The 23,286-nt window shown below is 36.1% G+C and overlaps 1 protein-coding gene across 1 annotated transcript in view; it reads right to left on the bottom strand.

The window, feature by feature from the left end:
• Positions 1-23,286, bottom strand: part of FBXL4 (F-box and leucine rich repeat protein 4) — a 54,076-nt gene that overhangs the window by 17,988 nt on the left and 12,802 nt on the right. Inside the window, exons 4-5 of the mRNA XM_027694709.1 lie at positions 17,160-17,404; positions 8,640-8,853 (exon numbers count right to left, since the gene is read on the bottom strand). Of these exons, the coding sequence (XP_027550510.1) occupies positions 8,640-8,853; positions 17,160-17,404 (459 nt within the window). The remainder of the gene's footprint in view (positions 1-8,639; positions 8,854-17,159; positions 17,405-23,286) is intronic.

Here is a 23,286-nt window from a genome sequence, read left to right as displayed (position 1 = left end):
TTTGTTTTCTTATTGGAAGCATGCACCGTGCAAAAAAAGAATATAGTCTGGGATTCACATCACAAATAGTTGTGCATCATACTTAAACCATCACTTTAGGACTTTGTAATCCATATGAGCTGAAAACAGGATTAAGCTTCACAACATAGTAACAATAAAAGTACGTGGAGTTCTACAGGATATACAACAGTTTCTAGCAGATAAAAAGCCCAAGCAATACACAAGTGACAAATAATCTACTGCTAGATTCCAAAAAGAACACTGGTCAACAATATTCGTACGCATGGGTAGTATAATTTATAGGTTTTTAAAATATAAATTTACTTATTTGCAGAAAGTTTACAGTTAAATGCTTTATGTAGTTTCCTCAGTTTGTTGCTTTCTAATGAAACTTGGCACAAACTCATCCTTTGTCCTATCACTGAGAAGTAACACGTGATTCCTTGCACAGAAAGACTGGCAGACACAGAACAGGGACATAGCACGGGGTATTCACAGACACCATTTCAGACATCTAATTTAGGTGTCTCCGGGGAGTAATTATAAACACAACACTTGAGTGTTGAGTGACGGTATGGAATCTCGATTCCAACTTGGCCTTCCAAGATTTGATTTCCCAAAGGCAGCCTAAAAGTAGATGCTAAGAGTAAGCCTTCCTCACATATATCTTGTTAGAAGTCTTACAAAGTCACTATTCACTTGCTTGCTTAACTTTCATTCATGTTTTTAAAGGAAAAGGTAGCTAGGGAATGGAACACAAGACCATTGAAAAGTCACTATTAAAGACATTATTAAGAACATTTTAAAGCTCGTAAATGTGTAAATATCCAATTCATTTTAAATTACACACTAACTAAGCAAATGTTTCATTTGGATCACTAAACATGAATAAACGACTAACTCAAAGAGAATGAGACATAGTCTTTACTATTTAACTCAGTGAAAGCTATGAGCTTTAGAACCTACTCAGGTGCACAAATTAAAAGCAAAATCCCCAAATCCCTCTACAAACCCTAAATATTGGAGATAAAAAAAGCAGTCTCTGACTGCACACACAGTTCTAAACAGGGCTTCTGCAGGTATTCAGATGACTCCACAGGAAGCTGAGTACCTTGCTGCATTCCACCAAGCTTTTTAGTAACGGTTTCCAGACTGGAATTTACACCCTGGCCTGAAAGGACGGGAACCAGCAATCTCTTTCTTTAATTGACACAAACAGTACAAAAGTGAACGGTCACTCTGAACAGCTTGTAGGGTGTGAGATCAATTCCATACTTCTTCAGAAAGGGGTAAAATAGATAGGAACACTAGTATTCATGGTTATCTTGATAGATAACATAAGGAGCTCAGTTAACTTCAACAGGAACGTGATGCATCTCTCAGAGTACCTTTTTCATCCCTCTGTTTAAGATAGTCCTTCCTGTACTGACATGCACTGAGTCCACATTTTCAAAGGTCTTTTCACAACCTGTGACACCTAAAGTATTATTTTAAACCATTATTTAAAAAACCCAAACAACTTTAAAAAACACACTAGAAATCTGGGTAATAGAAAGGAGCTTGGTAGAATACCATGTCATACCATCACAAATCATGCCAAGTCAAGCCCAAGAGTAAACAACTACATACTCAACAGTAATTATACTGGCTATATTAATTCCTCTTCTGGGGTGCATACATGCCCACACACAGCGAACCAGATTTCTTTCAGATGCAGTGTCTGTTCTTCTGTAACTGAGGTGGGCTTTGCATATGTCATGTAAGAAGAAAAAAACCTTTGTGCATGCCTAGCTGTGCCTCAGTCAACTGAGAATCCAGGTGGCAAAAGACTAGAAAATAGCAGGAGAGAATGGCAGCTCACAGAATCCATATGCACTACATATAGAAGGACTATCATTGTAATAACCTGTCTGTTTCAAGCCATCTGTCTGTACAATTCATCTCTCTGACTTGCAATTCAACATGAGCCATAACACTCCTATTCAAGCAAAGGAAAAGAGCAAGGCAATCATCCCATCCTGAAGCTGTAGCACAGGCCAAACTTCAAATGTTAGAGTGCTTCACAAGAGGACCTAAGAGGCCACCTAAATTCTGTATCAGCAAGCTTTAACCTGGAGTCAATTTCACTTTCTCAGCCAAGCAGAGACAGTCAAATCAAAGACTATCCATCTAACAACATTCTTGAGCGTATCAGCCAAGACATGTATAGTTTGGAGATTTTTTAAGTTTTCCCTGAACCAAAAGTAAAGTTTAGCTTTGTACCTGCTCCCTTTTACAGAGATTGAGAAAAGAGTAGATGATTAACAATACACCAAAACAAAACAAAAACCCGCTCCAGAAAAAAACTCAAGATTTACTTTTTCTTTGTGGAGTCATGGCTTCAGTGGTCTACATTTCTTTTGCCATCCAAGCCAAGACAAAACCTACTAAAATACTTAATTTCTGTAAGACAGCACAGACAACAGGAAGAGTTCAAAGGGGGCAAATAAAATCATCTGTCCTATCCTCCATTCCCAGGAAAGATGTTTTTAGATGAGGAAAACATACAGTGCAGAAGTTGCTTTCAGAGATAAGACTGACGTTGAATTGATCAGAAGGATATAAACAGTGTTGCTAAACTCAACACTACGGAGCAGATTTCAGAAATATTTTAGGGCATCGTAGTTGGTCCTAAACCTCAGAAAAAGGGAAGACTGCCTGCAGGTTCTCTGCAATCTTTATGAACAGGTCAGAAAAATGTCTGTCACAAAGGACAGAGTTGATCCTGCCTTGGACAAGAGATGAGATTACTGTTTGAAATCCTAATTTACTTCACACAAGACAGGTGACAGGACTGCCCAAACATCAAAGCCCTCCACTCTGTAATACACGCCAGCCTGGAAGACAGTTATGTGTTGTGTGTAGTTGAACTAAGTAGCTGATACTGGAGTAAATTGTATCTTACCTGTCTTTGTAAAGGCCTTGGCCATCACACGTATGTTTTGACTTAGATGATGCAGAAGCATTGTTGGTTTGAACAGACAACCCATCAGCAGAGAAACCAAATACTGGTGCCAGACAAATACATTTGGTGAGACGGAAGTTTGCTTGACTTTTTTCAGGCTTTTTTACATTCATGATACAGCAGGAAGTGTAAATCATTTCTAATGTTAGTATGAAAGGAAAGCATCCAACAGATAGCCTGAGCTCAGTATCTGTTCAAACAGAAAACCCTTCTCTCTGGTAGATGTGACTCACCTGTGAAAGATGTACTTTGAATATTTGACTATTTACTCATTGCAGTTTCATTGTTGAGTACTCAGAGATTAAAAAAAAATAAAAAGGGTTTAAAAAATACAAATGATGCACTATAATATGGCTGTCACATAATGGCTGCGCTATCATACAAGGCATGAAAACAAGTGCACCACAGTGTGACTCTGAAAGATTAAAGGAAGAGCTTAAGAAAAACAACAAAGTTTTACTTTGGGGTTGGGTTAGGGAAGAAATAGGCTGCACCTTTTAATAAACTTTCTTTCTATAGACAAATCTGAAAAGCTAGTTTTAAATTTCTTACTTTTTTTCTGGAGACAAACAACAGGCTGATTTTTCCCTTTCTCAGAAGAACTGTGTATGACATAAGTTGGGAATTCTTCCAGCCCTTCAGTGAAACAAGAGCCTAAATCTTTTACAAGACTTTTATTCTTCTGTAATTTTTTCTTCAAATTTTTCATTGAAGTGAATGCTTAGATAAAAGAATCCTAGGGTCTCACTAAAGACTGCTTCCTCCCTTCTTTAACTACAGTTTCCTTACACACACCCCAATGTAGAATATCCTATATAGTACCATACATGTCAGAGAATCTCAGTCTTCTGTGTATCTATCCTCATACCATAGCTACAAAATCACCAGTTTACTACACAAATTTTACTGACAGAAAAAGTGTGGCAGTTGTCCTGGTCACACATCAGGAAAACAAAGCTCATGGGTTAAGTCCACAATTAGTACCATCAGCACAAAGTCACAGAATCACAGAAGAGTCGAGTGTGGAAGGGAACTTCTGGACACTGTTTATCCCACATCACCTGGCTCCAGGTCAGCTGGTGTCTCCAACCTGACTGAAAAAAGCTGTCGAGAGATGTAGGAGCCAATCCCTTTCACGACTTCTCAGCTCATGTTTGCAGAAGGGGATAACCCTCCAGCCTGCCCTTTATTACCACAATCAAAGCATATTTGAGTGATGCCTTCTGACACTAATGCAGACCATTTTCATTTATAGATTCAAAATAAATATGGCAGAAAAACCATTTTCCTATACAGTAAAAGCTGGCATTAGAACAGGAAGTCTATTCTCCCTCAAGCATCCATCAGTTATCACCCTAGAAGATATAACACAGAAAGAAATATAATGAAAAGGGAGAGAATTGGAATGTATTTGCTAAAAATCAGCTCCCCATCTCCCCCTAATGCACTTGGATTATTGAACTATTTTTGAGATGAAAAACTGGACAGTGATAAAACTTTTGCCTCCAAAACTTCACAGCACAGGTTTAAAAACAGATGCAATATGAACACTACATGAGCATCAGGTAAGAGAAGAATGAGAGTATATGGAAATGAAGGTCGAATGAACTTTATTACTGAGTGCAGGTGTAGTCTTTCAAAAGTCAGAACACTTGCTTTCTCACAAACAGGTGCAGTGTAATTTGCAAGGTGGGATTCAGGATGTACAGGGGCACCTTTCTGTTCTCTACAGCTACTTGGCAGTGCCAGGGATACAGCAGGGACTGGGACACAGCAACATGACAATTACTGAATTAATTAAATGAAAGTAATAGTCTCTGTAGTTAATTCAATTACTGTATTTTGGTTTTGCTTCATTTGGTCAAATTACGTCCTCCCTTATGTCTGTAAATTTGTTTTACACCTTCATTCTTTCCCCTCACTCTTCACATTACAAGCTCAAATGACAGAATTCCATCCTATGAGCCCAACATGAAATCAGAAAGCACCATCAAGGCCCTTTATTGCACGATTATTTGTCACCAGCTCAACCTATGTCCAAAAATCCACATTCCAGATAGAGGCTTTCACCTTTTTTTCCCACTATTTGCTCGCAACTCTTAATCCTAAAGATTTATACCCAAGCCAAAGGAATTTTGTCCAAACTGAAAATCCTCAGACAACAGCTCTCAAAAGTATAACATGACCCATAACAGGTTATTTCTGAAAACTCTGTAGAACAATTTTATGGCAGCATTAACTCTGTTATTGCTCATGGCATAAGAAAATTTACTGCTAAGATTCTTATGCTTCTTTTTGGTATCCAAGATTTCCAGTGTCTTTTCTCACAGCTGCTCAAGTTCCAAATTTGCTTTAGGTCAAAGGTATCAGAGATAAAATTTATAAATACAACATCTGCTTAAAAATATGTGAAAAAAACGAAGCCCTTTGCCCACTGCAATTAGATTTAAATTTAGTTTGTTTTGTATTTTAAACATAATTTCAATACAAACTTTAAAAACTTTTTCTTTATATTTTTCATGTTGCGTGATATTCTGATTCTCTATAATATGTAATCTTATGTTACAATTTACACCCAGCAATACGGAGACTGATAAGTTCTCCTATTGTAATTGTGGCTTCCGTTTCTTTAAAATACAATTTTGGCTGAATTATTTATATGGATTGAATACTTCATGATAAGCATTAAATCATGATAATATTCATGCTTAAAGATGTGCATTGCCAGTTACTGTATATACAATAATACTTCCAATGTTCATTGTATTCTTCAAATGTATCAATGCCAATAAGTGCTTAAATTATGCTGTGAATACACTCTCAGTGAATAAACACTAAGGAATTATGTATCAGTAGATACCAAAACCACCAGCACAAAACCCCCACAAGTATAATAGCGGTCTTGAGGGCACGGAAATTACATATATAAAATGTTGAGATTAGTTTCTCAGAGCAAGTTACAAATTATTTCAAACATACACATTATCAAACAATCTTTAAGAATTAAACCTTTTAAAAATGAACTTATAGTACCGGAAAAGTGAGCTGCATTTTGTGGGGAGGACTACAGCAATGCAGGCCATTTTTTTTTAGTTACTGGAAAGTTACTGAAGGTCACTGGGCTTTCCCTCTTCTAACGGAGAGGTTGGAATAACTCAAAGGCACTGGAAGTTTCAAATCAGAGGTTTGAAAACAATTTTACACACACAAATGCGCTCTCAGTAAGTCAAGGAAATAACATTATACGTGGCCTTAAGAATCAGCAGGGTTAGGACCAAAGAACATAACCTTCTCCAGATCACACAGCTATCCTCCAAAGTGGCAGTGCAGTAAGTAGCAGAACACCCGCATTGCCCATCACATTAATAAGATCTTAAAAATTGAAGCTTTGATTACAGAGACAATGGCAACACTTTTAAAAACAAAACCTATTCAAAGGAAATAGCTAAAATAATAAGAAACTGTAATAACAATTGCTCAGATGACAAACATTATCAATTTTATTACGTTTCCACTGTCCTCAAAATCTATGTACCTAACACAGAAATCATTAGAGTAGTCAATTTTCTGAGAGCGTTTTCTTAGAATTTATCTATTAGTGTCACACTAATCATATAAATGGAAAAAGTACAACAAATACTTTAAATCTAGATGTTGAAAGAATTCTTTTCCTCTTCTTTTTTTAGCATTGAAAGCCAAGGAAAAAAAAAAGGAAAGACTATCACATAACTTAGACTGAGCAAGGAAATCCTGTACCTGGGCAGGTACTTGGGAGTGTATATGGAAGAAATACGATTTCTTTTATTAAAATGTTAATTCTGTCCTTTTTATAAAGCATAATGCAAAACCAGGAACAGTTTTATTACATACTGACAAAAAGGATGGAGAATCTTCATCTCATCCTATGTTATTTAAACACATATCCAAATTCACAACCAAAAGAAAAAGTTGTACTATTTACCCAGATGTGCTCTAAGACATGAAAATTTGGTGGTTATTATTTGGTTTAAGAAAAAAAGCAAGCTACTAAATTATTTAGGAAAACAGGCTAAATGAACAGATTTTTCTTTTGGTTTCTTCTTCTTGGATTTTGAGATAGAACTTTAACAGAGGACTGTATTAGCTCTGTTCTTCTCACCTTCTTACTTACTTTCTTTCAATAAACAGATACTTATTATCAGTTAGAGTTTTCCTTTGTGGATTCACAGCTTCAGATTCTTTTCACTGATTAGATCCATTTGGCAAAAATACAATTGAGGCAAGCTCTTGATTAATTATTAGCATTGTTTCTTTGCTCTTTAGAAGCTCCAACAATGAAGACAGTAGTAGAAATTTCACAAAAATCAAGAACACAACTATATTACAGTGCTTTGACAAGTTTTACAGAAGTCCTACTCACTTCACAGCATGCTTGATCAGTTATCCTGTTTTGTATAGAGCCATCACTTACTACCAAGCATCTCTGTACCAGCTGAAGAGTACAGAAGGAATGGCAGCCTATTTTGTGTAGAAATCCAAAGACTTGCATTAAGAGAAGCTAATGCTGAGAAAGGTGATGTTATTTTTACAAACCTATGGTTTTTGTAACTCTAATGCTCTAATTCAAATCCTATTCCACATCTTCATTCTCTCCATTTTACTTTTCTACCTGGGATGCACAATGTATATTGTGTTCCCCAAATCTTCGTTCGCGAAGATGGGCCATTATTATTAAGTGGCTTCACATTAGCAAGTAACACAAAAGCATGCTCTCCAATTTACCTATTTAAATTTCTAGAAATTTCTCTTCCACGGTTTGTTAGGAACAGTACCTTTTGTTTACACTTCTGTATAAAACGGAAGCACAATCTTAAGAAAACTTGATTATGAATGAATGTTCTTGGCAGCTACAAGCAGATGCATGTCCATACACATGAAAGGCAGAAATGAATCTTCACAATTTAAGGGCTTCAAAGTCAGGAAATCTTTACCACCTACATTCAATCTAATTTCAAGCTCTGTTCAGCAAAGTGATAGAGGAGAAATGAGTTACCAATCACTTAAGAGTATATCTCAGCTACTGCGCTATTACAAGCATGAAGTCTCAAACTTCAGAAGTTACCTGAGTAGAATCAAGAAGATTCTGATCAATCAACAGTAGAAAATAATAAAATTATACAATCATTACCTTTGATACAATGATCTTCCCTGGATCTGAGAAAGGCTTGTAAATTAGAGCCAACGGTCAAAACGAAATAAAGGAGATTTATCCAAGATTTACAGAAAGATTAGTGATGTAGAAACAGAACAGATACATCCAAGGCACTAATTCAGCTCTATACAAAATGCACTTAAAAGTATGGCTCACCAATTTGTTTTTTAGTTTGAAGAAAATAACAATTGCTTCAGAGCAACTACCACAAAGCAAGACGTTACTGAGGGGCACTGGCTTCAGGGTGACTGTGGCATGGCCACAGCAAATGCCAATCATTCAAGACAGACTATCCTTTAATCTAACTACCTTTTGTTACCAAATCACCATCAGATACCTTGCTAGACCTTCTAATTGAATTCTTCATTATTGAAAAAAATACACAACTTTATCTTACCAGGATTAAAAATATTTATTGCAAAGGTTAAAAATACTTGTTCCTACCTCCACTTTTGTTCTGTAGAGAATGAGACGCTTTAGGCTGCCCACTTTGGCTATATGGTTGAAAGCCTGAGGTGGTATTTTATCACATGATGAGAGATTTAATTCCTGAAGATTTGGACACATTTCAGTGATGACCTCCAAGCACGCTTCATTGAGGAAATGGCCACAAGACAATTCAAGACGTACTAGTTCAGAGCCACAAACTTTCAAGAACCTGTAAAATAAAGTTTTTCACATTTTAAGTGAAAAATAAACATACTTTCAGGTGAGAGTCTGAATACTGTCAAAATCTGAAACATGTAAATCAGGAAATAATTCCTTTCAACAAGGAAAAGCCATTAGTCTTAACAATTCTGTTTTGTTTAGAAAGTTGGAACATGCTTTGTTCTTAGCATTTACTCTGAGACAATGGATCAAAGTACAACACCGATAATGTCTGAAATGCTTCCAGACAGTCCAAGGCCAATTTTTACAACGGCCTCCAAGTTTCCCCAATAATTTCATATTTATCTGAGAAAAATCTTCAAGTGTAAAAATGTGGTTAAACCAAGTGTTTTTAAGACTGTCAGAAAAAAACCCCTCATTCCTTTCATTAACAAGTAAGTCAAAATGAACATTTGGTAGCTGTTCTAGAACACAGAAATTCCTGAGGACTATTTCACTTTACTTTCATTGGAATTATAAAAAATCAGGATATCAGATGACTAAAGATCCAAAATTTAGAAACTTTGATGGTCTCTACATGAATTACACTTCCCATCAGAGATCTTGTGTCCGAAACTCAAGCTCTATTATCTCTAATCCCAGCTTTAACTAAAAACATACAAGCTTATGTCACAAGCTTAAGTCCCTTTTTATTGCAAAGATAACCTTCAAACTGTAAATCAATCACTGGGCTTGTAAGTTTGATATTTAATAGGATAAAAACCCCTACATATTTGCCATGCCTTTGTTGTATTTTTATGGTTTCTCCAGTAGAAAAAAATCTAAGTTATTAAAATACGGGCTGCAACGAGTTTTGCATGTGACTTCATAGAATAACAGATCTACTTGTGAAAGAGCATGAATTAGTTTCTTATAGTAAATATTCTGACCTGCCCTATTACCAGTTCTATCCTACAAAAACCTTCATGCAGACAAAGCAGATTGAGGTTCTGATACTTCCGCCACAAAGTTACTTCTTGGGTTTAACTGATACAGGAGAAACAAGGCTTCTGCTTGGACAAAAACTCTTGTTGCTACAATTAAAGAGTTATTAGCTTTCCCAAACATCTGCTCCTGCTGCAACTTAGGATGAAATTGCTGCTGGTCTTAGAAGCAGACACATTCAGGGAGGCATTCCTCAATGACACTAACAGTAGCACAGGACTTGAAATCCATCTTTCAAGATCCAAGTTTTCAAACCTTCTCCTTGTTTTTTCATTACTCATTCAAGTCATACTTCTCATTCATCACCCTTCTTTATTCCTTTCATCTTGCATATCACATGGCCTTAGTTTGACTATGCAGATCCTATGCAATACAGAGGGAGAGATTCCAGGGTAGCAACTCCAGCCCTGGATGTTTCCGAAGGTCACCTGAAACCTTTACTGACCTGATCTAGCACTGGGGACACTGCTACCTCAAGTCCGGGCCTGGACTAGTCAACCCTCAGAGGTCCCTAACACCCAACATTTCTATGAGCCTATGTGAACAGAAACAGACCCTCTGTGAACAGAGGGTCTGAGACATGAAAGGGGAGACATAAGCCCCAGAGCCACAGGAGTTCTGTCATGTATCCAAATTTACTCCTCCGCTATTTTTGCCTAACTTTGAAGCCCCTCTGCAGAATCTATTTTAGCCTGTAAAATCAGTTTAATCAAACACCAAGCACTTATTTGCTGTTTCCATACTGGATACAGTGAATTGGCCTAGACTGATAAGCCTTCCTATGGGAATGTCAGAGTCGAAATGACATGACAATTCACAACAATTAACATTGGGTATTTAAACATTAAGCTCCTATTTTCTGACTAGCAATAGAGTTCAACACTGTCATGGAGAAATGCAGGATGGAAATCAGAGTAGAGATATACGGATACATTGCTGATTACCAATTAGCCAATTCCTCTATTTAATGAGTGCTTTAACAATACATTCACACAGCTTCTTTCATCAACAAATTATCACGTTTGTTTGAATGGCAATATTTTCCATAAAACTTTGTCAGTTGCCACTTATTATACATCTAGCTTTTAATCTGGTAATGAATAAATATTTTATGAATTGCACCATTACAATAATGGATGTTAGTTTAACTGCCACATAATTTAACAGGGTTTGGCTGCTATAAATATTAGTACAGATCAATGCTTTTCTCTTTCTAGGACTATTAAAAGTTAATATTACCAAGTCAGGGAAATACTCAGTTAACCCCCTAGACTTGGAGAAGAACTCCAGGCTCACCAGCTTGAGGAGTTATTATCCTCATAACGTTTTATTTAAACTCATTACACTTGAAACACACAGGCAGATAGCAAACACAGCGACAGCAACAAGGACTGCCCTTCATGGCTTTGCTGCCCTTTTGGAGAAGGTTATTTAGGAGACATTAAAAAGAGAAACAAAAGGGGGATAAGGGACATACAGCAGGGTACAAGAACAAGCAGAGAGGCATGTAGAAAAGAAATGAACAGAAACAGAGGAGGAATCTGAGGAAGGCATCAGACAGCACAGGACAGAGAACACTAGGCAGAACTGCAGAGTTCTCTAAACAATGGAGACACCCCGATTTTTGTTTGCACTTAACAGACTGCTCAGAACTGAGGTTTTTGCTTATGTCTTTCTACGTGGATCTCCATGTAGAGCCATATGGCAAGGTAGAATACAAGTTCTCATGCTTTCAAAACAAATGTGGCATGGTCTTCATACTTCTGAGACTTAACAGACTCTGGATGACTGGCTCTGACTTAGCTAATTTGAAAACAAACAACATCCAAAAAAGTACCCTCTACCCAAATCAAAATTTCTTCACATACCTCTCCTTTAATTACTGAAGACTGACCAGTGCCTGATTTCAGCCTCTCCTCTGTTCTGCAGTCATCCATCCCTTTAAGTTTTGCTTTCATTATCAATACTTTATACACACAATTTAGCAAGTGATTTCTCTTCATCCCTTTGTATTTGTTCTAAAATATAACTAAACAATCTAAAATAATGTGAACATGTACATTTCTTTTACTGGATTAGGTCTTTCCCTCAAAGTTTATCCTCATTCTAGACTGCAGTATTTCAGGTTTTTCGGTTGTTCAGTTTTGGGGGTTTTGGGTTTTTTTCCACGGTTTGTTTGGGTTTTGGTTTGGTTTTTTGTTTTTGCAGGTTTCTTGGGGGGAGGGAGTGGTTCTTTTTGTTCAGAGTTTTTTGTGTTGTTTTTAATTAAAAAAAAGCAATCTCACTTTCCATCACCTTCTTCCTGCTCTCAACAACTGCTTCTCATTTTCAACTCCTTCAGCTTTTGGGAAGAGAGTTAGTCCTAGTGAAGTTCTTCTGAAACATCAAATATATCTATTAGCAGTTAGGACGATATTTGCTCATGGTGATGTTAAACCCATCAGGATCGCTTAGTCAGCTAAAAACTTCTAATCGTGTAATTCATGTCTGTATCATAAACATATCTCATGATCCAAAATTAAAATCTAAGGTATGTTCATGTCAGAACATAAGACTTCTCAAACAAAATTCTCAAAATACCTTTAGACATATGCTTACAAGGGTACTGAAGACACCATGTTTGCTCCAACGGTTTCTGATGGAACTGCACTGGATCCAAAACCTACAGTTCAGTGTTAGCTTAATGATCCCCACTTACTCTATATCCCCTAGTTCAAAATTACTGAAAACTCTACAGCAAGCAGGGATCACAGTCCAGTTCTCTTTCATCTACTCATCCTTCTTAAACACAATTATCACAACAGTTTTCAAACTGGTTTTACCAAATCTGTTTTCAATTAAAATCTTCAGTACTAATTTTATACTCATTGACATACATTTGAATCTGTTATCTGAGGGGGAGGATGGAGAGGGGAAGCAACTTCCACTTTTGAACAACATAGGGCTGGATAGATTGGGGGTTTTTTAGCACTTTCCTTTATAGTGTTACCTTATACTACCATCCACATCAGGGATACTACCTCAATTACTTAACAGATATAACATTGCCCCATTTGTCTGGCCTTCCTTGGTATTGGCCTGCTAGAATCAGTATTTCCTGAAAAGATCCATTTTGGTTTGCTTCAAGACAATTGCATGCTCCCTCCAGCCACTCAGGTCTCCTATTTCCAGAGCCTGCCACCACACAAGAAAAATGTCAAGAACCCACTAGGATTTTTTTCTTTCTCATTTCACTTCTAAGATCCTGAGGTCTTCTCCTTCTTATTGTAGTTCTATCTATATGATTGCTTGCACAAACTCAGCAGAGGTCTTCCTGTCTTGCAGTTACAGTCTTGCATTTAATACAATGGTTTGTAGAATTACATTTTAATATGCTTCTTAAAACCATGTTCAGATATTTTTATATTCACAGTGATGCTTTTCCTTTCAAGGCTGCTGTGTTACATGACAGCAGTAGCATTTAGTACAGATAATTGTAACAAAAGTGTTAAGATTGGTATGAGCGGAGAACAGCTGGGTACATAGAGGTGTAGAAGCATGAGAAAGAACAAATGGCATTACAAGGGCTGGTACAGTGGTGTGTGTTGGTGGAAGTCAGAGTAGCAGGTCAAGAAGATCCTTGAACATATGTGTGAGCAGTTTCTCAGGACACACAAATCAGGAGATGAAGGACAGAAGCAGCATAGGATGGTGAAACTACATGCTACACAAATTGATTTCGACACATCTCGGTTGTCTTGGTGCATGGAAGTATGCATGCTTGAGAGTGAGACTTAGTAAGATGATTAAAATTAAGTCACCTTCCCTTTCTCTAAGATATTCTAATTGTTACAATGATATTTTCTATTCTAGCACATATTACACATTCTTTTTGGTAACCAAATTCTAAAACATTGCATGCAAGAAGGAAGAATATTGAGTACCTGATCTTGTGTTTTTCTCAACACAGATTAAACTGTTTCAAGAAAAAAATGCAAAACAAACATTATTACTTAATCTCAGCTACAGCAACCCTAGTTTTACTAAAAACCTGTGAAAACTAAAGCAAGAGATAAGACATGATTTTTAAATTGAGAATCCCTGTAAAGCCACATTACTCCTATTTTCTGTGACTATTTGCTGCATATTTCAGTAATTTCTCTGACCTTCCTGCTTGTCTGATTTGTAGCAAAGCCTCGCCAAGCTAAACATTGTCGAACTACACTTCTACTAAAAGCAACTAAAGCCTTCAAACGTGAACAACAACAAAATTGTTAAAGAAATATTCCTGGATGTGTTGACATGCAAACACTGCACCACTAACCTGAAAATAAAACACTATTAATTCATTTTCACAGTATAAATGTCAGATATAAATAAAAATCTTAATACCTCAGATATTTAAAGCAGAAGAATTTAAACAAGTTAATGGCATTATCAGTGATCCAAAGAAATCTGCGTACAGAACTCTTGTTTTTAAACTGTCACTGTCCTTCAGCTGTTTAAACCTCAGAGCATTTATTCAACATCTCGATATTTAGTACACTTCCAGTTTGACTTGCCTCACTCTTCTTACATAGGTCTTACCCTCTCACGCTGATATTCCCACCTGGCACGAAGAGATCCACCACACCCTTAAAGCCAAGAGAAGTGTAGAGCTGCTTATGTAATGATTGCTATGAAATCTTTCCTTAATCCCAGTTATTTTGCATTCCAGACTCTTGAGACTGCTCAGATACTCAATTTCATTTGTCTTTCACTTTTTGGTACACTTTCATTTCAATCTAATATAAAGTTTAGCTAATTTATATTATATGCCGAAGTGAAAAATTTATGATAGTAATTTTTAGCCCTAAGGAGTAGATGTTATCAATAAGTTAAAATACCTTCAGCTTTGCCTCAGGATGTTCATATGCCTGAAGCATTCTGTCTTCTCATGATAATACAGTATTTGCTTCAGTCACATTTTTTAAAATTACTCTTTAAAAAACTTTCCACTTTAATACATTTTATAAGAAAATATATATTTTCAATAATTTCATGCATATATGAACATTTTAAAGCAACACACAAATTTATACAAGCTACTACTTTTAAGACTGTCATAAGAAATTACAGATAAAAATGTTTTTGAACATTTTGAACGATTTGAGCAAGAGTAGCATTTAAACGTGTCCTGACTTGCAGAAATCATAACAAACTGTAAAGTTTTGAATTCAACAGTGCCAACTGTAACACCAAATGCTGACAAAAACACAAAAATATAGATGTCCTAGTTTTGGACAAAAGGAAAAATTGTGGGAACTCATGGTTATGTGTCCTGGATGCTGTAATATCCCCAGGGTGGTTGTATCTTAATGACAGCCAGGGCAATAGAACTGTCATTTATTGACAGATTTATCTGCCAAGGAACAGTATCTCTTACCAGGAAGCTACTTTTTTGACAAAAGTTACCTTAACACTTCTGAAAAGCAAGTCTTATTCTAGTAAGACTCCTCTATTACTAGATACTTTCATAGCAAATAAGTAGCAAATTTTCCTCTGCGAAAGGCCAGAAAATTTGACAAATATGCTGATGAAGAATGTCAAAAGAAAAACCTGTGTCGGGAAATTTTACTAGAAAAGACATTTTTACAGAACAAAGAGTTGTAAAATTATTTCTGCAATAGAAAAAAGAAAATATATAAAACCAGACCTAGTTACAGTAGTTTTGTTTCAGAAGGGAAAATTATAAGCAGAATTTAGACATGAAAATTATTTAGCTTATAACTTTTCTTCAGAAATTTACGATTGAACTGCATCTCCCATTCCCAGACTGCATGCATCTCTTCCAAGAAATACTTTTTCCTAAAACTGCAGATAACTTCAGAATTGCATCAATGTCCAAAAACATTTTCCCCCTTGTTACAAATAAATATAACCCCTTATAACAAATATAAACTGAATATGTTTATTCACAGATTATTAATAGTCAAATAATGAATATGTATTATTTTAGAAATGCTGAATACACATAAGTGCTACTATTAGTTAAGCATTGAAGCAAAAAAAAGTAATTAGCAATAAAGCTATTTTCAACTAACTGGAAGTCAGAAATACCAGAACTATATAGTCTATAATTCTCTAAATTTGGCAATAATTTCTTTCGAGACTACAAAAATTTTTAGCAGTACTCTGTTAAAAAAAACAAATTCATGAAAATGAAAAAAGGCTGCCACGAAGATGCACATATGTTTTCAGAAGACAGACTTAATAGCTAAGCATCAGAAAGCAAGCACTTCATGATTTCAGAGTTGAATTCTCAATTAAAGCTTGCACATTTATCCTCTGCATAATGCATCTAATATGAAATCCAAATTTAGAAGAAATGTTTGTACCCCATTCAACAACTAGCTGATGTTTATTTCCGTTTTCTACCAACAAGTACAAAAGAGCATAGGTTTCTTGGATTATAGTGGAAGGTCAGGAAAAACAGAAGCAACATTCTCATCTTGACAAAGTGTTTCTTAAAAATATTTTACTTCCTCAGGTAAGGCACTCAGGCACAAAAGGAAAGAAAATGTCTGCATACTTGATTTAATCTTTTTATTCAGACAAGTTAAGACAACTTTTTCAGATATATTAAACATGTCTGTTTCTTATCAGTCCATTTCTGCTTCCACCTGACTTTGCTGATTACCCCTTAGTTGAAGGGGTCATTTTTGCTTAAATGAAATACATTGATAGAAGCTGTTTAACTAATGCTAATGCGCAAAGAAGCAAGAAATGATATCTTAAAGAAAGCAGAGAACACGGTTGTTATACAGAGAGGAATCCCTGCAAATTTGCTATTTTAATGACCTACAGCAGTCATATTTTCAACTCAATGGAATATGCACATACAACCCCCCTGTTTTCCAAGAGGACTAATGTTTTAAATCATTTTTATGAAAATATTTGCATTTACATTGGACTCTAGTGATTACTTGGCTCATACCATGCAAGCATGCAATCAGTTTATTACTACAGCTGTTCTAATACAGTCCTACTGATGACTCATCTGTACAAAGAACAATCACAAACGTTTTCCTCTTGAGATGGATTTTTGACAGATCAGTTTTAGTGGAGTGTTTTAGAAGCCCGGAAGAAAGCAAAACACTGCGCCCCCTGGAAGAAGCCTTTCAGTCACAACCAGTTTGGAACATGCAGACTCTACATACTGAAACGGACTTCTGCTGCTGTGTTCAGTATCTTTTCCTGTTTTAACTGATGTCTTTTTCTACATCATAACAATCCCCCCCTTTATAGTAAAAAAATTGTCTTCTAATAAGGTTTCAAATACTCAGTGAAACTACTGTACAGCAGCTCTGCAAACAGAGTTGGTCAAAACACTTCTGTACATTTAACACTGACCTGCTAAATCCAGAAACAGAGATGGCTCCCCTGTTTCCAGTCCAAGATAAATTCAGCCATTGGATGAGAGTGCAGCGAGACTGTAGGTATTCCAGAGATGTGTCATTAATCCTTGCCCAGTAAGGTTGTAAACTGAGATGAATGTACTGTAGAGGATCACAGCAATGTTGATAGAGTAGCTTACAAGTTTGTGCTAGTCTACACAGGTCTGGTACTGTAAGGTGACTCAAAATCAACTGGATGAGCTATATTAAAAACAGAAAAAAAAGTCACAGGTGGTCATATAGCACTTGAGGTGTTAAGGGAAAACTGTAAAGGAATAAGAAAAGACGTTCTAACTTCAAAGAAAAGTAAAACCTTTTAGTTAAAAGTAACTTTTTAAAAAATCATTGATTAACTATTAAATGGGACTGCACTGCCTTTTCAATTTGACAAGAAAGGAAAAAGCAAATCAGCATATGAAAGTGACAGGAAGCTTTTAAATTAGAAGTTTCTTTACCCATGCTAATTTAAACAGTGATATATATGTAAACACTATGTTTACATATTTCCTTTCACAATGTCTGCCCTGCCCTTGATCAGAACACAGAACTGGCATCCTCTTTCTTCTCTGGATTTGGTTTTTCATATGGGAGCATATTTGCAAAGTACATGGAAAAACCATACCATGTTCTCAGTTTCTCCACACCTTGAACTGATTTCAGATTTATTCCTCTTCTCCCTGATTTAAAAATCAGTGTTTTGTCTTCTATTTTATATCCTCTCCTCTGGATTATGCAACCAGGTAAAAAATTTAACATATTCACATCTTCTTTTACAACATAATCTCTTCCTTGCTGTAATACTCTGAGAGCATTTTTGTTCTACGCTAGAGTCCAATCTGAAAGGCAAAACCCCTTTTTATCTGTATCAGTTGAATCATCTGAGTTTCAGAATAATCACCAGCCCTTCTGACTAGTATCACTATAAATGTTTTCGTAATGACTTATCTCACACTCAGAAACTAAGAAATATCCCTCCTCTCTTATCATGCTCTGTTTTCCTATCTAAAGAAAAATCAACACACAGAGAGACATAAATACTCACTTTAGGAAATAACAACACCCCTCCCCCCCCAAAAAAATCTCCTTTAACTTAGGAACTGAGAGAAAATGGACTTGAAAAATGAAATCTAAAAATTAATGTCTACTTTACCAGGGCTGTCTCTAACAGATATAAGTACCTGCACTCAAGTTATATAAGTAAAATTGACTGTTTTCAAGCAGAGTGGGAAACAATAACTCACTGAAATGAATCAGTGTAAATTAAAAAAACAAAACCACCCGCAAATCAACTTAAACTGAAGAAAATCCTTTAGTCCTTTCAAAATACCAGCATGTTTCATTTTAATGTCTTAGAAGGATTCATAAAACAAATCCGCCAAAAATCAGAATAAAATGCTTGACATAAAACAAAAATGGAGCTTTTCGTGAGATCCAAACAGATTGTACTTCCAGTGTACTAGTTTATGATGCAGCTACCTTCCACCTCCCCTCCTCCCCGCTTCATTTTTGGAAAAGAAGAAATAAGAAAACAATTCAACTTCCTGCAAAATGGAAAATGTTACTTCCTACTCAGCTCCAGATTTAGCATTTGGATTTCAAACATGATCTACGACTCTTAAAAAATTTTACTTCAACTCCAATGCCAAAATAAAGCGTTTGATATACTTCAGTTTCTCTCATGCTTGATTTCCAGCCTTCCCTCTTCCCTTTTCCTTGCTCTTCCTTTCCCCTAAAAACAGCCCAGGTTTTTTGTCTCTGCAGGTGTCTGGAACTAAAACTCAAATTGATGCAGAGGACCTGTGGAGCCATTTCAATGTAACAGCAATATATATATGCACTGCAGTTAATATATGATAATCAACAAAGTTTGCACCCAACTGACATTTAGGTTGTTGACATTTTGGAATCTGAGAAAGACCAAAATAACTCGGAGCTAACATAGATATAATCCCAAGTTAGTATCTTGATTTTTGCTTGGCTCAGTCCCATACTTAAGCTTTAAAGTTGCTTAACACAGTTTTGTTCATCATTCTAAACAGTACATACTTAAACATATACCTATTTTTCTAAGATCATCAATTCACTTTAAATAATTTTCAATATTCTGAAAGACAGCTTCAAACTATTTTGCAACCTTTCAGTCATTCCACACTCTGTAAGCCACCTAAATATCTATTTTATTACTGCCTTTTCCCTCAGACTTTTCTCTTGTGTTACATACTAAGATTTCTAGAGCTGAAAGCTCAGCAAAGGCTGCACAGTTAGCTGAATTTACGTCTACAATTAATGTGACATAATAATGTCTGATAAAAGCAAAGTAACACAAACTTTTTTCAATGAGAAAAAAGTTATTTTGTAACTTCCGAGCAGTACAGATAATGGTGAATGAAACTATAAATGCCTCAACAATGTCCCTTTACACTAACTGACAACTTCAGTGAGTATTTCAAAACATACAGGATTGTTGCAGTCTTTCCACATGTGAGATGACAACTCTCACCACACAAATGTCTCAATCAAAAAAAAAAAAATCTGTCTTTATTTTTTACTGAAATTATGCTACTTCATAATATCTAGAATGAAAACACACAATGAAATGTCACTACTATGACACTACATTATAAAGGGCTCTTTTTCTGGCTCTTGATTAAAAAAGGGTAATAAGTTCCAAACATGCAGGCTAATAACCATTAATCACCGTTAGCCTGGAGTCTGGTGTCTGTCAGAAATCTGATTTTTATGTATGTGTATCCTAGCATAACATACAATTTGATACCACGAGTATGTGACACGATAGGCTGTATTGTGCTAGGCTGTGTTTATAGCAATTGCAAGAATGCTACAGAACTGACTATCTGCTTTGAAAACTAATTTCATAATGCAGTTTCTTACAAACAGTTTTTATTCTGCCTTTATGAAAAAATACAACAATCATTATCATTTCACAATTTCTTATAAAATCGATCAATAAAAACAAAGTTTATTGGAAAAATAACAAAATGAAGTATAAAAAGGAACACAAAACATAATTTATACAACACTGATTGTCTTTTCAGGCTATGATGGACTTAGAGTACAAAAGTACTTTCTCTCCCATTTCCAGGGCAAACATGGCACACGCCAGCTTTAAACACGTGGTGAGATCAGTGGCCACTACAGTGAGAACCTCCAAAACCTAGAGGTTTCCAAATCATAATTATCCACAACAATTCAATAAACAGCACTAAACAAAATCATTGTGTGCTAAGCACAGAAAGGATCCTGATTCATACCCAACCCCTGTGTGTTTTATCATCGCCATAGTCCCTGATTGCAGCATCTCACATATATGCACATTTTTTGAATGGTTGGTTAAAAATATAACATGAGAAAAAAAAATGACATCTTACCCACTGCAAAGCTGCTTATAAGCTCAGAGAGGATCTCCACTCTTCAGTACACAAGAGTAAAATTTTACTGATGGTGTAGTTCCTAATAACATTTACTGAACCAAAAGCTTCTCTAGTATTTTAAAGCTTTTTTGCTCAATAACAGCAAGCAACAACCATTTGTACCTAATAAAATACTTTCTGTGGCTAGAGCACAATAATGCAGAACTTGACTTGGTCAGAAAAGAATGCCTGGATGCTGGTCAATTCTACAATATCTGCACTTTCTACAAATTTCCTTTTTCAGTTCTCCAACGTGAAGATGAAATGATTTTACAATACAAAAATACACAGACTTATGCACACTACTCATTCAGAAGCACGTAAATGAATGACTTGCAATTTTTTCATTCTGCAGCCAGATCTGCTACAACAGCTTGGACACCAATTAGAATTGATACTAAAACATGCTCAGATAAAGGACAAAGGATATGTGCACAAAGAGGAAAAGGCAGGAAGGAGAAGAATGGTATTCTAGAGCTTTTGACCTTTCTCAACACAGTTTAAGAAAACACAGAAACCCTGGTTCCACAATCGTATGGCTTGCAAATATATGCACATTCAATACTGCATGTGAACACCTGAAAAGTGGATCTTGCAACTTTTTCACAGAACGCAACCATTTAAGTCTCTTTTTTCTTTATTCTACTCACATAACGTGCTTTGGTGGAGTCGATTTTACATCACCAGGCCACAGGCTCTGATCCTTTCAGCAGTGGAAGGCTGTAAAAGTTTTAAGACCCTTCTTGATCCAAAGAACAGAAATGGATTTTACTGGCAGATTACACAATCAAACAACTGAGACTCCAGGAAGACTAAAGTTGGAGGGATCTTCTCCACGTGCCACTACTCAGTCTAATCTGCCACAGCAACTGGCAGTATATTGGCTATCAGCTGAAAGGAATCTTGTGACATATGGTCATCAGCTGTTAGGACAACATAAGAACCTCATAAATTTCTCTTTGCAAAGAAAGGCAAAGGAAATGGGAGAGAAAGTACTTTTGTGCTTTAAGTCCATCATAGCCTGAAAAGGCAATCAGTGTTGTATAAATTATAAAGTTATTATAAACTCTACAACAGTTTGTTCTGGAAAGATGCAAGAAGTTTATTGTTGAGGGGAAAAAAGTGTATTGCACTTAAAAATGCTCTTGCTTATTGCTCTGATTCTTCTATCTAAGTACCATTTAAGGGATGCAGATCTTACTTTTGGGACCCATTTCGCAGAACAGAGGTGCCAAATCCTCATTTAACAGTGAAATTCACTTCCCCAGCAGACACAAACAGCTCATAAATCTTATAGGCAGCTTTTGGAAAAATTAGCTTCAAGGAATGACTAAGATGTCATTTGTATCTTTTTATATCAACATTTATATAAAAAAATATTTTGGACTTCAGCGTGCAGGATTTCTCCTGACTCTCCTCTGGAGAACAAAAGTTGGGTTTTTGGTACTTGGCACATCTTGGTGAGTCCCAAACTGCACAAGATGTATGCTGTGGCAGGTATTCTTCACCCTTCCCAAAGGCTTTGAATTTGTTCAGGCCTTCAGGTCTCAAGCATTTCTGCAAAGCCAACTAAGACTAAGGCCGTACTCCTTCCACTTTACATGCTGCACAAGTTAGTCAAAGAACTGAGAAGAAAGAAAAGGACATGAAGTGTCTCCTATAAAATTCTTTCTCAATTTTAAGGTAGTTCTGGAGAAGAGATGATAGACAGTACAAGTCTGTACTGTACAGCTGTACACAGCTATTTAGGGCTGGTTAACACCGTCCATGACCAGGGAAGAAAAATTCTTTCACCTAGGTCATCCAGTTTACACTTTTTTCTACAGAAGTCTGTGCCTGTGAGTCAAGCATTTTTCTCAGCTTGTTGGCAGGAACAGTCCATAATGTTTCTCTAGAATTCTTACAATGATTTTTGAGCTCACAGTGCATCAAGCCATTCCTAATGCCATTTTGAGGAACACCACAGCCTATGAAAAGATAGTCTATGGAAGTTTCAGAAAGACAACAAAGGCAAAACAAAGACTGGAGGAACTGCTGCCTACTTAGCACAACCCACTCAGCCTGTGTATTTTGTGAATTACAGAGAGTAGTATGAAAAAGCCTCAAAACAACTCAAATAAAGAATAGGCATATGTATGAAGACTTAGGACAGCTACACATTGACAATCAATATGCCCTTACAAAGAGACACAATTTTTCATATACTGTATAAATGAAAAATGGAAGGAGTCAGCAGTTGCCTTACTTCATTCTTACACAGTTCAAACAGTTCCCAGAAAACTCTGACACTTGTCAGTCTCGAAGACAGCATGCAGAGCATTGTTCCCATATCCAATATGATAAAAAACTGTCACACTACAAAGTGCAACATTTTTTGTTTTTCGATGCCCAAACCTTCCAGCTCAGCTGGACTAGAAAGAAGTAGACTGGGATTACTGCTGTCACAAAACCAGTCCAGAAACAGTCTTTTCTAGTTTTCTGACAAATATTCCACCCATATTTTCAGTTTCTTTAAATCAAGGCAGAAGAAAAAAAATGTTTTTGATATTGATAGACCATATAAACTTATTCATGAAACCAAACGTTAAAAAAGGGATAAAAAAAAGGAAGGTGGTAGACAAACAGGAAAGCAGAAAAATACAAAAAAGTACA

The sequence above is a fragment of the Neopelma chrysocephalum genome, unplaced genomic scaffold (assembly GCF_003984885.1).
Source record: "Neopelma chrysocephalum unplaced genomic scaffold, ASM398488v2 Primary Assembly neopelma1_23b, whole genome shotgun sequence".
Taxonomy (NCBI): domain Eukaryota; kingdom Metazoa; phylum Chordata; class Aves; order Passeriformes; family Pipridae; genus Neopelma; species Neopelma chrysocephalum.
The sequence above is the reverse complement of the archived record's forward strand: the minus strand, read 5'-3'. Positions and strand labels throughout refer to the sequence as shown.